This window comes from Erithacus rubecula, assembly GCF_903797595.1.
Source record: "Erithacus rubecula genome assembly, chromosome: 15".
NCBI lineage: Eukaryota > Metazoa > Chordata > Aves > Passeriformes > Muscicapidae > Erithacus > Erithacus rubecula.
The window spans coordinates 7,786,875-7,801,965 of record NC_136667.1 but is presented as its reverse complement, the minus strand read 5'-3'; the positions used below and the strand labels follow the sequence as shown (position 1 = coordinate 7,801,965).

The window sequence follows — 15,091 nt, the reverse complement described above, 5'->3', positions numbered from 1 at the left end:
GGCAGAGTGAGACACCCTGAGAGTGACCAGGGGCAGAGTGACATCCTGAGAGTGACCAGGGGCAGAGTGACACCACTGAGAATGCCCAGGGGCAGAGTGAGACACCCTGAGAGTGCCCAGGGGCAGAGTGACACCCTGAGAGTGCCCAGGGGCAGAGTGACACCACTGAGAGTGACCAGGGGCAGAGTGACACCACTGAGAATGCCCAGGGGCAGAGTGACATCCTGAGAGTGACCAGGTGCAGAGTGAGACACCCTGAGAGTGCCCAGGGGCAGAGTGACACCCTGAGAGTGCCCAGGGGCAGAGTGACACCACTGAGAGTGACCAGGGGCAGAGTGACATCCTGAGAGTGCCCAGGGGCACTGTGCCAGCACTGAGGGTGCCCAGGGGCAGTGTGTGTCACCCTGAGAGTGCCCAGGGGCACTGTGCCACCACTGACCTTGATGAAGGAGCGCAGGTAGTGGTCTAGACCTTCCTCATGGCACTTGGACACAATGTGCAGAAGAACCCTGGGGAGAGATGTGGTTTGTGTTCAGCACACAAGTTCCTCTAGCTGACAAAAGCTGGCAACACCCATGTGTCCCATCCTGTTCCACCCCAAAAGCCTCACTGCTGGCACAGCCTGATTTGCAGAGTGACAGTTCCTGCAGGCCAGCACCCCCACACAGCTCCTGCACCATCCTTGCTCAAAGCCCTCAGATGAGGAGCCCAAAGCCTCTTCTCCACTTCTGTGCTGGCCCAGGAATCACTCAGGCAAGCTGACTCAACACTCCAGAATCCTTGCACGAGGAGGTGAGATGGAACATTGTCCATTGTTACAATCTGATACCTCCTTGCATCCCCTGAATTTATTCATTTTGGAAACCTCCTCTTTTCTCTTTTACTTTATTTATATCATATGCTTCTTGTTACATGCCCTGGATTATTTTGGGCTGTTGCCTTGTAGTGTGGAAAGGTCAAGCAGACCCTGGAGAACACACCAGTCCTCTGGACTCACTCCTAGGCAGATGATCAAGGCAGAAAGAGCCTGGTTTCCCCAGCCACTAGTGGGGATTTACATTCCAATCCCAGCCAGAGGGAACAACAAACTATTGCATGTTGTCACAGACTCGACAGGCCAAACCACAAAGGAGGAGTTTACAAGCCATTTATCAGATAAAGTGGGTTTTAAATTCCACTATGAAAATACAATGAGAAAAGGCATGTTATTAAACAGAAAGCTACTGACAACTGGAAAGAACCAGACCAAGCTTTGATAAAAATCTCTGGAAATGGAAGTGGGAGGTGGTCACCCAACAGGTACCTGGGGTCATCTGTTCCCCTGTCCTCACCCTCTGGTGCTTCAAACAGAGTGGAATTAAGAGCTCCACAAAGTTCTCATGACCCACATCATCCAGTGCAGGGCTGTGACTGCAGCAGGCACCACATCCCTGGGGACCAGGGCTCAGCCTCCAGCCTCCAGTTCCATGGGAGCAGGATGCCCTGGGACACTCTGCACGCCCTGTACTGGCCCAGGGGAGGATGCCATGCAGCACCCCCTGGGCACTGAGGCAGCACCACGGGATGGGGGGCTTGTTTCAGCCCATCTCTGGTTCCAGGGTCACTGCCCAGGTGGGGCAGGTGCTCTGCTGGAGCCTGCAGTGCCCAGCCCATGCTGCCCTCTGGGGCTCAGCTGCAGCAGCCACACCCAGCCCCAGGGCAGTGCTGACACCAGGGACAGCAGTGCTGGGATGAGACCAGGACACTGCTCCCCACATCTGCTGACTGCAGCTGGGACACACCTGGGCACTCTGCAGCCTTTAGATACAACAACAACTCAGCTCCCAGAGCCACCAAACCCTTTCCCTTTTGAGAAACAGACCAGGAGTATCTTTAAAGCACCACGTTTTTCCTCACACCACTCCCAGGACAAGAACCCCACAATGTCCCCATGCCACCCAGATGATGCAGGGGTAGACAGCAGCAGGGGACAGCCAGAGCTGTCACCTAGCACCCTGTACTGGGGCACAGACCCTGCTCTGCACTGCCACCTGTGGCTTTGCATTTGTCACTGGATGGTTCACCCAAGACTCACATGGTGCAGTTGACAGCTACTTCATCCTCCTGTGTCACGTTGGTGAGGACTCTAAATAGTTGCATAAGAATTACAGGTAGAAACTGAATCATTACTTGGATCTCCATGGCGTGCAAACACTAAAACAGATGTTCAAAACACAGACACTTAGTTCAACATGTTGCAGATGTTAAACGTTTACAGACAATTCTGTGGCAATGGGACAGGATTTGCAAAGGATTCAGGGTGTGGAAATGCTTCAGCCCACTCGAGGACAGGCAACTTGGACTCATTGCAGAACTTGCTGCCTCCTTCCAGCTGACAGATCCCAGCTGAAAACCTTCAGGCAGCAACATAAGTCACTCCTGGCAGATACTCCTCTCAGATGTGTCCAGCCAGCTATGACTTAATTAGAGGTCACATGCTATTATTTGATTTGAAAAGCCCAAAATTAAAGGCTGAAGTTTTGCCTTTAAGTCTTCTCATCACTTGTGGCAGTTTTTTGAAGTCCCATTTCCACAAATGCCTCTGGAGCATGAAAAACTGCTGCCCAATGACTTTCAGAGAGACTTTTCAAAGAGCATAGCTTGCTATTGAAAGTGGAGTTTAGGCACTTGGTGAAGGTCAGGATTGTCTTGTGCACACACACTCCACCAATCTCACAGAGTTCTTGTGCCTGAAGCTCATGATATGAATCTAGGAAAGATAGCATGTTTCATTTTCAGTTTTCAAACCTGCAAATCTAATGAAAGGTTTTTAAATCTGTATCTAGCTATTTAAATTACTGAGATTATTGAGGTGGTGGTGGTGGTTAAGAATCTCTCACTTGTGGTCAGCACATACCTATCACCCTGTCTGCAGGCTGCACTGGGGCTTGGCAGGACTGGGACCTGGCAAAATGCTCACAACAAAGCCACTGTGGTTTTAGTGCTTGGCTTCAAAATCTGCTATTATTTCTATTTCTTAACATATTTATACATTATCTGACACACATTAAGCAACCCTGTGGTGATACATCCTCACCACTGAAAGTGGAGCTGTTGCTACAGCACCATTCTCAAAAGCAGGCAGTTATAGAAGGAAACATCACAGTAAATAGCCAAGAATAATATTCCGTGCAGAAGCCCTTGCTGGACCTGCTCCAAAGCCCTTACTCATGCTGCAGTCATTACCAAGAGCTGGGTCTAGGTCACAGGTCACCTCTGCTCAAATTTAACTGGCTGACAATCCCATGAATCTTTTTCAGCCTGAAAAAAACCCTCCTGTTTCAAAGGGGCTCCTAGAAAACAAGGAACTGTGCTACAGTTTAAAGGGCTGAATCCAACCTAGAGCAGCAAGGGAGGAGTGTGTGAGTCCACCAGGGGAGAGCTTTGCCATCAGCATGGCAGACCAATGCTGACATGATTGCTTTATCCCTTGTGGAAGGCAGAGGGAAGCAGCACACAGAAAATTGTCTGACAAGGTAAAATGAATGTAGGGACATGAAGAAACTATTTCAGTTAAATACTAGCCCATCTGACAGGATAAAGCAAAAGTAAGGGTACTGATGCACTGGCCCAGCAAGGTTCCCACAGGGCAGGGCTCTGGGTACTTGCTGGCAGTCTGCAAAAACACAAATGAAGCCCAGGAACAAGCAGTGTTCACCTTTAGGTATTTAACCAGCTCTCCTGGCACCTCCTTAGCTCCTGCCTGAACCAGCTGGCAGTAGTGGAAGAATTTGTGCAAGTGCATGTCCTGGAAGAGACAAAAAGATCAATTCAGCAGCCTCAACATTTCTCAGCCCCTACTTTGCTGCTTGCACTTGGAAATGTGCTGAGTTACCTGCAGCAGTGGGCACCAACACCAGCAAACCCCACGTCCCTGACAGTGGCTTTTGATCCCCAGCTGCCATCTCCCAGGGCTGCCCTCTGTCTTTTCCAGCAAACCCATCCACTGCTCAGCCCCTGGATCCCAACTAACCTCAATAATAAGCACAAAACTTCCAGCAGTGTTAAAATTCTCCTGTGGTTGAACTACCCTGAGCCCCCATCCCCAACCAACACTGGCCTGGAGAAACAGAAACCCTCTCAGCAGCTGCTGCTCACAGAAACTGCATCACCTCACAACCTGCATCACCAGCCTCATACTGTCCATCTGTGGCAGACTCTCCTTCCCATTACTCTCCCTCCTTCTTCAAGGTTAGATTTAATTACTAGGTTATTTAAGTCTGAAAAGCATCTGGAAATGTAATTTGGTGGAAAGTACAACTACTATGCTGCTCTCAGTGCAATACAGAATCAGTAAATCTCCAAAACAGAATTAGATGCTGTTCTGAATGTAAATGTAGCTGATGACATCCAGCCAAGGGCATTCCCCCAGGAGCAGTGCTGACAGGAGGTGCCCTAGAGGATGTGCTGGGGATCTTTGCTGCACATCACATAAAACTTAGGCAAGTCCACCATGAGACAGCAGAACACACTAGGACTTGGTCAAACAGCCTGAACTGCTTTTAAAGGGAAACCAGGACTGTTTCCTTGCATCTGCTGCTGTTAGAGAACTTTTTTTTAAAAAAAAAAACTTAATAAAAAGTCTAATACTAGCTTGGAATTGATGATCTTAGAGGTCTTTTCAACATTAATGATTTTACAGTTTGGAGAAACCTCTCACATCCACCATTTCTCTCTTCTGCATCACTGAAGCAGGTCATTTGCTCCAATGTTTCCTTGGTCCTGCCAGTTTTAGTGCAACTGGCCAAGGAAACATCAGCCTCTCCCTAGGCTCATTCCATCACACAACTGTCTCATCTCACCCAGCCAAGGAGCAGATCCCTGCAAGTAATCCCAGCCATGCTGCTTCAGAAGGATCTCAGTGCTGCTTTGCAAACCAGGGCCCTCTTTCCCACACCACCCATGCCTTAGCTGTAGTAGAGACACAGAAATATTCTCCTTTGCATTTGTGCTGGAAGTTCTTAAGATGTTTGACTTACCTGGGTGTAAATGGTTGAGTCCAAATGGATTCTGATTTTAAACAGTGGCTTTGCTCCATCCACCCACTTTGCATCCACGCTGGGCTGCTGTGAACAGACAACATCCAAGCACTTGGTTTCAGACTGTGGTGAGAAGGTGGCTCTGTGCAGACACCAGGTCAGAAAGTACTGGCTGGGGTGGAAGAAGGGGCTCAACCCCAGCACAAACACCACCTTCCCCATGAAAACACACACACAGAGCACGAGCCCAGCCTGCCACAGAATACCCTCTGCAACCTGCATAACCAGAGAAAGTGGAATAAAAGGTGCCCTCTCTCCCATCCCTAAGAACTTTAATCTTTGGGGGTGCCCTGCAGCAGAGATCTTTACAGCTGAGCAAAGCACCAACAGAAACCCAGAATTTGCAGTGGTAACAAAAGCTCAACTTTCCTCTTCCTTTTGCATTCAAGCCCTTTGGGACAGCCTTCCTACCTTTCGTGAGTCGGTGTCCCCGAGGCCCAGGTAGCCGGGGGGGAGGCAGGAGGACACGGGCAGCTGCCGCTCCAGGGTGAGGATGCGCCCGTCCTTCAGCAGCGGCGCCCAGCAGAACCCCACTGCAGAGACCATGGCAGCAGGTCACACACAGGCACCTGGGCTGTCACAGCCAGCACACACACACAGGCACCTGGGCAGCCCTGCCTGGGCTCTGTCAGAGCCAGCACACACACACAGGCACCTGGGCAGCCCTGCCTGGGCTGTCACAGCCAGCACACACACACAGGCACCTGGGCTGTCACAGCCAGCACACATACACAGGCACATGGGCAGCTGTGTCTGAGCTCTAGAGTGAGCACACACACACAGGCACATGGGCAGCCCTGCCTGGGCTGTCACAGCCAGCACACACACACAGGCACCTGGGCAGCCCTGCCTGGGCTGTCACAGCCAGCACACACACACAGGCACATGGGCAGCCCTGCCTGGGCTGTCACAGCCAGCACACATACACAGGTATGGGGGCAGCCCTGCCTGGGCTCTGTCAAAGCCAGCACACACACACACAGGCACCTGGGCAGCCCTGCCTGGGCTGTCAGAGTCAGCACACACACACAGGTACATGGGCAGCTGTGTCTGAGCCAGCACACACACACTGGTACATGGGCAGCTGTGTCTGAGCTCTGTCAGAATGAGCACACGCTCACTGTACATGGGCAGCTCACAGAGCTCTGTCTCACCCCAGGAAGTTCCAAAACTGTAGTTGTGCAAGTGGCTTCAGCAAAGGATCAATCACATCAGTGTCACTAAAGCACCCTTTACCTGGTGAAGGGAATCAGCCACAGCACAGAGCAGGAGTGGGTGTGAGGGGCAGGAGCAGAGTGTGAGCCATGGCTGTGCACCATGATGAGGCTCCTTTGAGGACTGGATGAAGGGAAAGGCTTCCCAACCAGTGGGACCCAGGTGTGCACATGCCTTGTGTTGGCAGGATCAGCCCCTGAGATCCTGATCTTGCAGCAAGATTTTACTGGTGACTTGCCTGACAACAGCACATTTGTGCAAGTCAAGTCAGGAACATACAGGAAGAGTTGTCAGACTGCAGCAGAAATTTGAGATTTAATATAAATTAAAAACATGGAATTTATTCCATTTTAGACCTGCAATTTTGTATTAGGTTGCTTTTAGAAAAGAAAATTCAGATAGGCTGGTATGTTAATCGCATTTTTTTCATGTCCCTACATTTATTTTATCTTGGCCTTTTACACTCCAACAGAAGTAATTTAAGCATTGAACATACCTTGCGTTTCAACGGTGTCTTGTTTTTTCGATGTTGCCTTTGTATTAATTTCACAGCTGACATGATAGAAGGTGAAAAGCAAATGATGCTTTTGATGGAGGTGAATTGGAAGCTCAATTTTAATCTAAAATGATATCATGATAGATCAGACTGTATTTTTAGTCGTGGAGTAATATTTTAGCTCTATTTCATTTCACAAATGTTATGTTGTATGCAGTTACACGAGACACATTCTTACTCATCTTAAATAACTCCTAACATTTTCATCACATTTGCAACATTACATATTAATGGGGGTGTGTGATTGGAGTGCACAAAGCGTGACAGTAAAGACAGCAGAAAACAAACTGACATTTAAAAACTGACAAAGGCTCTGGCTTTGCTGAGCCCTTCTGCTGAGGCAAAGGGCTGGTGGTTATCTTTACCCATATTTCACCCAGCCCTGGAAAAAGAGGCATCCTGAAAAGCCCCTTGGCATTGTGGCATCCAGGAAAATCTGCTGTTTGCCAGACTTTGCTTTTACCTCATCATAGAACTCGGGGCTCTGGTTGTGGTGCAGCACGGCCGCGAACGCGCTTGTGGTCAGCAGAGGGGCCCCAGGCTTGCCATAGATGCACTGCAAACACAAAGAGAGCTGCACTCAGGGTCCTGCCACCCAAAATCAGCTGGCCAAATTAACCAGTGATCATGGAAACTCAGTGCTTTACTCCTGCCTGCTCAGCCTGGCTGGTACAGAACACCCAGCAGTGGCCAAATGGCAGCCCCAATACCAGGTGACATTAACCCACCTTTAGTGGCCTGGCATCAGCTTCATCTGAATCCCTGAACTCAACACAGACAGCAATGTTCCTTGCCTGAAATGGGAGAGAACAGGAGGATAAGCAGCAGCATCACTCCAGCCCACACCAAGCTGGCTGCAGATCCCTCCCCAGGTCCCTCACCAGATCACTGCCCAGCTCCCTGTCCAGGTCCCTCCCCAGATCACTCCCCAGGTCCCTCACCTTTGCAAACACCTTCTGGTTCTCATACTTCAAGTGCAAGGGGTAGACATAGAGGTGGTTTTTGTAGACAGTGAAGGGGTAGCAGTATTTCGCAACTTCTGGGACAAGCTCCTCCACTTCAACTGCAACATCTTTAGAGTCCTTCTCAAAAGGTTTTATAGGAACATAAGAAGCTGTGAAACAATCTGTAAGAGAATAAGAACAGAAAAAAAAATTAGGGCTACTAGAAAAGCCTTTTGGACAGGAGATAAGCCTACATAACCTGTGACAGGAGTTGCCAAAAGCCTGTGGAATGACACTGAATACATCACAAGTCCTTTCTTTGCTTCATTTTCTTTAAATGCAAGGTAAAGAATCACACTGATCATGTTTGTAAAGCCCTACAATGTTATGGATCAAAAATGTCATATGAGATTGATGCAAGAGCAGGCAGCTGGCTGCCTTTGGATTTAGAATGTGATGGCCAAATTTTAAGCAGATCAATCCCTCAGGTAAATCTCTGCACTTGGACCACATCTCCTCCACAGAAGGCATCAGAAAGACTTGCAAGTCAGTGGTTGTGTTGAATTACTCATTTCTCATATCAGCCCTGAGATACCCTTGTTAATGAAACAGCAAAATCCCCCCTAAAAGCATTAACTCCCAAGGCCATCAGCATCTATGCTAAGATCAAGATCCTTACTTGTGAAGTCGAGTGGGATGTCTTTGATGATGATATTTAACTGGGCTGGAATGACCTGCAGTTTTGTCTTCTCTGGTCTGTGTTGGGGAGAAAGGAACAAGAGTGAACCTTGAAAGCTCAGGTACTGAGCACATCATCAGCATTTTTTGCTACCCTCCAAGTATTTTAGAAATTGTCATCTCAGACTTACACTTGACTGTTTAAAAATGTATGCTAAAATGCCTGCCCAGCTCCTGCACCAGTCTCTCACACTTACTTCTTATACTCAGCTAAAAGCTTCAACATATCTTCATTTGAGAGTTTGCCACTGTCTTGCTTGTACAGGGGCGAGAATTTTCCATCAGCATCAAGAGTGCCCTGGGAGTCTTTGAAAACTGGTCTGCAGAAAAGAAGAGATGTATTTTCTAAATGTTGGTAACCATACAGACACCAAGGTTCTGACAGATCTGAAAGGCAGTTCATCAGGCAAGAGGTTCACTGGCCTGTGACTGCTCCCAGCACCTCAAACCTGACTGCTCTCCCACCCTGACATGCTGCTTAGACCCCACCCAGGCTGCAATTGTCACATGAAATCACAGGGACATCATTACCCATTCCCCCCTCTCCAGCCAGGTCAGGACACATTCAGCCCATTTCCAAGCTTGGTCTACAGTCACAAACACATTTCCATCCCCTCCCACTAACACCTAGTGGTAAAGCATCCCACTTGCAACAGGGTCAGAGCATAGAAATCCTTCTAGGAAAGGACAGCATGATAGAAATCAATTTGGGGACATGCATCAGCTTCCTCCTGAAGCCACAGCAGGAGACTGGACTCTGTTCTGGATGAATACCAGCATCTCTGCCCTTGAAAATAATGGCTGTGTGTAATAAGAACATTAAAGCATCTGTGCTCTCCTTCTGTGCAAGTACTGCCCTCTGAGACCCACAGGGGAAATGTTCCAGGGATGCAGAGCAATACAGCTCCCCACACCAGCCCACTCAGCTCCCTGGTGTCCAGAGGCAGCTCTTTACCCAGCAGGAACAAACCTGAAGCCAGTCTAAGTCATCTCCCACCCAGAGCCCAGCATTAGAGTGAGGGTCCACTTGGAAGAGGCTGAGTGCTGGCTCCCAGGATCCAGCTGCATCCCAAAGCCACCATCTCAAAGATGAGCAGCCAACATCACAGGAACATCCAGTTCAGGAATACACATGGCAAGAGGTACACCCCCAAACTCCAGCCCACCGTGACAGCTTTCTGTGCTCCCGTGTCATTCCCAGCCCTTCTGCCAGCACCAAACACAATTCAGCACTAGGAGGCACTAGAGGATCTCAATTTCCTCTGACTGAGACTTAGAATTAGCACTGGCATCAGTCCCAGTAAAAGAACAGCAAGGGAATGGGATCACTGCCTCCAGCCATTCCCAAGAACATCACTTAAAGCAGAGTTTAAGATAGAAAACAAACCCTGTGTGATTGCCACTGCCAGGCTGGGAAGCCCTCTGCTCTCATCCTGTCCTGGCAATGGCTGGTGCCAGGAGGGAACTTCTGCAGTGATTCCCTTGGTAGCATGGGACCAGGAATGTCCTGTCCTAATACCAGTAGCTACAGGTCAGTAGGAAGGTTACTGCCTTCCCAGCCCTAGCACTGTTTACTTTTTAATATTTTGTTTCTAATTCTAGACAGAGCATTTCAGGCCAATCCCAATCCTTTCTTGGGAGTTGGAACCGAACTCTGCCCTCAGCTGCAACTTCAGTGACTTCAGTCACTTGGCCCTTTGCCCAGCCATGTCCAGGTCACTCTGAGCAGCAGCAGCAGCAGCAGCTCCCAGTGTGGGCAGAGCCCAGCCCCAGGCACTGACCTGGCAGCCCAGCCAAAGGGCATCCGGTACTGGCCCAGACGGCTGCACACCTGCTTGGCCACCTTGTGCACCTTCTGGGCAGTCTGCAAAACACGAGAGAGGCAGTCAGTGTGAGCCAGCACCTTGGTGCTACCCCAGAACAGCAGTGAAGGTGCTGCAGCCTCCAGGGAGGAGCATCTCTCCATCTGCTCCCCAGGCACCAGCGCAGCTGACAGACATCCCTGTCTGTCACTACACACCACCTACAGCTGGGACTTCACAAAGCAATAGCAAACGTTGTGGGCAGTCATGTTAAACCCCCCCAGGATTGAACTGTCAGGCTATTAGTGCTCTATTACCAAAGGGCATTGGTTTATTTTCCAAAACTGACTTTCAAAGTGAAGAATGCCATCATTATCGGGTATTCTATAATTGGCTTTTCAGAAACTAGTCTTGACTGGCTGCAACAAGACAGCAGCAGCTCCACCTGGATGCAGAGACTGATGCTGGGGCAGCAGAAGGGCCTCTCCCTTGGATGTCAGGAAAAATTTCTTCACTCAAAGGGTTGTCAAGCATTGGAACAGGCTGCCCAGGGAAGTGGTAGAGTATTTAAAACACATGTAGATATGGTGCTTAGGGACATGGTTTAGTGGTGGGGTTCACAGTGCTGGGTTAATGGTTGGACTCAATGATTTTATAGGGGTTTTCCAAGATAAAGGATTCCATGATTCTATGCAAACACTTCATTCTGGGGATGAAGTATCCTACTTTTTCCTGCCAGCCCAGGCTTTGGCTTGCTGAAGTGTAATGGGGAAAGATCTGGCCCCAAATGCTTGACTCTTTCCAGGGGAAGAAATCAAGTCTTCCAGGACAGCCCCACTGAACCCAGCCTGGGAACAGTGCAAACAGAATAGACAAAGACTGAATTTGCCAGAAAGAAACTGGAGAGCTGCAGAACAACCCATGTTTCAGCCCACTCTAGCCCCTGCAGCAGCAGACAGCATCCCTCAGACCCTCCCATGGCCCCAGGCAGGCAGTACCTTCCCTGGGTCTGAGTTTTTCATGTAGGGCTCCACACAGTGGGCAATGCTGCCCTGCAGCACCTTCTCCACACGGGCCACCAGGAAGATCTCAGTGTGTGGGTTGGTCACAGAGAACACCCCCTGCAAGAGAGGCAGCAGCTGTCACACAGCAGAGTGCACCACGGGCTCTGACCATCCAACTGCCCTTCCACACCCCACACACCCTGCCCTGGGCACAGCCACAGGGGCTCACCAGCCTTGAGCACAGCCAAGCCCTGGCAAACTCTCCCTGGAGCTTTGCCTGCGAGCCCTGCACAGCAGCTTCCACCAAACCCAAGAGAAAAGCCTTCTGGTTACCACACAGGGATAACAACACACCCCAAAGGCACAAAGCCTCAGCAGTGACACAGAATGAGGAAAAGGGAGACATTGACCTGTTTGATGTAGTGCAGGCAGGACTCAGGCACCCCGTGCACAAGGCTCTGGCCAGCACAGTGCCCCTGGCTGTCCCCTGCCCTGGGCTCCCAGTCCAGCAGCATCTCCCGCACAGAGGGGGGGTTCAGGTCCACGTGGAAGTCAGCTGAAATCTTGCAATTACTTTTCAGGTCAAATAGGGCCAAGCTTAGGAAAAAGGGCTCAACCTGGAAATTTTATTGAATATGTGTGTCATAAGAAATGTACGGCACAGGCTCAAGAGTATCAACATGCATTGCTGTCCCTGATAAGGAAACTGGAACCTTCTGCTTCTGTTTGTTCCTTTAGTTTGGTACAGCAGCATTTGACACACAATCCATGTTTATTTGCTTCATAAATATACAGATCCATTTTTTCCTGCACCTTCTTGCATTTTGATCCAGTCAGCTTGAACAAAGCTACATGAAATATAAAGAATGAAATCTGTATTTTACATAAACGGTAAAGTATGAAGTCAGGAAGAAAATATGGACTCAATTTATTGGAGCTGCTTATCATTTTGCAATAAGAAATCAGCTTAGGGTGTTTATCATCACCTGCTAAAGATCGCTATATTTATTTTCCAAAGTCCATCAGCTCTGGATGGCTCAACTGTGACACTCAAAATGTGCCTCAGATGCTATCCCAGGGAAGAAAGTTAGCTCTCCAAGCCAGGAGAGCTCAAATACAGGCTGACACTGCTGAGGAAATGCATGTGCAAAATCTGCCAACTGCTTTGTAGCTACTGACCTTGACAGCACCAGGCAAGTGGCAATAATTCATGTATTTCTAATTCAAACATCCTAGTAGGCATGCATCCATAGAAAGATAAAAATGCAGGCCTGATAACACTGTAGCATGCCCAAGACATTCCAGCATGACTTGGAGGCATTACATCAATGCTGAAAATGTGCTGATTAAGTCTCACTCTGGACTTGATTGAGAACAGATAACAAAAATCTTTGCTATTAGCAATGCATCCATCTGCTGGGAATTACTGAGCCTGGTGCTGTGTCTCAGTGCTGCCAATATGAAAACATCACAAAAAAGCCTTTGTGATTCTACCAGGCATCAGACAGGGCAGCATCAGCAGAGATGGGCAGTGCTGGTGCCTCTGCCCCCCTGCTGCTCTGCACCCCTGCAGAATGGGCTGACTCCAGCCAGAGCAAGCACAGGATGTGACAACAGGGATTTTGTTTTGGGAGGAAAGACTGGAGGAGACTGGTCTGTTCAGCCCAGCAGAACAAAGGCTGAGGTGAGATGTGATAGCTGTCTACAGACATCAGAGGCTCAGAAAACACAAGAGCTTTTTGGCTAAGTCACAACTTTGGCACAATAACAAATGCATATAATAAAGTAACTGTGAATAGAGTTAGGCTGGGAGTCAGAAGGTTCCAGAACAGGGAAATCCCTTGCCATTAGGGGAAATGAAATAAAAACACAGCCATGAGAGGTTTAGAGATGGAGCTTAATCCTTTACCAACAGGACTTTCACAGGGGTGCAGAATTTGGCAGACACACACTCCCCACTCCCTGTGCCCCTGAACCACATGTTTCCCAGCAGTTTCAGTTTCTGTTAGCACAGACCCTGTCCCCAAACACATTTTTGGAACACCAAAATACCCAGGCAAACCAATCCTGCAATGACTCTGGGCCAGCAGTCACCACTGGCCAGGTCCCACTGGTGCTCATAGCAAACTGGCATTGTTTCAACCACACAGATTAATTTGCAAAGGTATTTTCTTGCTGGTGATAGGGAAAAAAGACAAAGCAGGACATGGTGGAGCTCCCCTTACATTGGTGGGTCCTTCTTCTGCCCTGTCACTCAGCTGGGCAAGGAGGTTGAGGGAGAAGTCCTGGCAGCAAACCACAAAGCGCCTGCTGCACTTTTCCTCAAAAGGCTTCACATCTGGCTCAATCCCTGAGAAATCGAGTCTCTAGACAGCAAACAAACAAACCTCGTCTCATTATAAAAGAAAACAACCCCTGAATAATGTTAAGGGATCACATTACTGCCAATACTATCTTTATCAGATTTTTTTTAAGTGGCCTGAAAGGTACAAGACATTCACAAACGAGTGCAATTTGATAATGTTACACAGAGGTATCCAAGACATGAATTCATGGGTATGCATCCATTTTTAGCAACCTATTTCATAGAGCACAGCAAACTAAACCTCAGAATTATTTCAGTTCCTTCCTGCTTTGCTGTAACCCAGGGGATCTTCCCAAACACCACTTAGAGCTTGGGGAAGAAAGCAGAACACAAGACAATGTTACAATCAGAAAAGTAGCTTCCACCATGGAGGTATGACTGGGTTAGAGATGGCCCCTGTGCTGGAAATAGAGAGAAGGCACATGGGGATTGTGAACAACATTTCAAAGTGGAAGGCACGTCCAGCAGCACAGCAGTAACTGGGATGGGTAGAAACAGCAAAGAGTGTCTGGCTGGGAAATACAAACAGGCTCAATTATCATTACACATTACATATAATATATATTATTATATATATTATCATTATATATATATATATATAAATATATATATCAACTCCCTCTTAACCCAGAACACCCACACCTGGTCTGTGCCTCCACATCCACCCTCCTCAAAGAGCAGGCACACCTGCAGCCAAAGACCCTCAGCCTTCAACACACTCACTGTGCTGGGCACTGGGGACACCAAACACCCCTAAATGCCAGCAGGTATTTTTGTTTCCCTTATCTTCTTTTCATCAGGACAGTTCATTGCAGGTTCCTGCTCACCAGGCATACCAGTGTGCATGTACCAGCACTGACTGGAGCAAAGACTCTGAATGCCTGGTGTTACAGCAGATCCAACTGACCCACACCAGAATGAAGTGTCTGGGTATAGAAAGAGGGCAATGAATTCAGACTAACTACTTGGTTAGGTAAAATAAGTTATATTAGATGCTCCACACTGAGTAATATTTCAGTTTTTATTATCTGACTAGAATATAGGAAGCTTCTCAGAGCTTCTCTTACAAAAAAAAAGAAACCAAAAAGTCTCCTGGATGCTTATCTTCCTCCTGTTAGACTCTAAAGAACTGCCAAGAGAAAAGCTCATTTTGTACAACTAAACCTTTAAAAGGCTAATTACATTTCCTTGTTAAACCAGAATGTTCTATTTTACAGGTGTGAACATGCCAAACCAGAAGGAGAACCAGAAACAATGACATACCCTGGAACAGTTCCCTAAAACTCTGTTAGCAATTGCAGCTCATTCCAATGAAATCTCACACCTGAACTCTGGCTCAGAATTCAAGTTCAAAGCCAAGAAGAAAACAGGCCAATAAACAATGACCCC

At 48.4% G+C, this 15,091-nt stretch overlaps 1 protein-coding gene across 6 annotated transcripts in view; it reads right to left on the bottom strand.

Moving 5' to 3' along the window:
* Positions 1-15,091, bottom strand: part of DOCK11 (dedicator of cytokinesis 11) — a 76,881-nt gene that overhangs the window by 35,444 nt on the left and 26,346 nt on the right. For 4 of the 6 annotated variants that reach the window (XM_079318842.1, XM_079318845.1, XM_079318844.1 and 1 more), the window contains exons 11-25: positions 13,563-13,703; positions 11,748-11,954; positions 11,332-11,454; positions 10,313-10,395; positions 8,729-8,851; positions 8,473-8,549; positions 7,791-7,975; positions 7,578-7,643; positions 7,313-7,405; positions 6,790-6,913; positions 5,490-5,611; positions 5,019-5,105; positions 3,698-3,787; positions 2,075-2,193; positions 440-509 (exon numbers count right to left, since the gene is read on the bottom strand). In XM_079318842.1, coding sequence (XP_079174968.1) covers positions 440-509; positions 2,075-2,193; positions 3,698-3,787; positions 5,019-5,105; positions 5,490-5,611; positions 6,790-6,913; positions 7,313-7,405; positions 7,578-7,643; positions 7,791-7,975; positions 8,473-8,549; positions 8,729-8,851; positions 10,313-10,395; positions 11,332-11,454; positions 11,748-11,954; positions 13,563-13,703 — 1,710 coding nt within the window. The remainder of the gene's footprint in view (positions 1-439; positions 510-2,074; positions 2,194-3,697; positions 3,788-5,018; positions 5,106-5,489; positions 5,612-6,789; positions 6,914-7,312; positions 7,406-7,577; positions 7,644-7,790; positions 7,976-8,472; positions 8,550-8,728; positions 8,852-10,312; positions 10,396-11,331; positions 11,455-11,747; positions 11,955-13,562; positions 13,704-15,091) is intronic. The other 2 variants (XM_079318843.1, XM_079318847.1) reach the window with 1 other exon arrangement.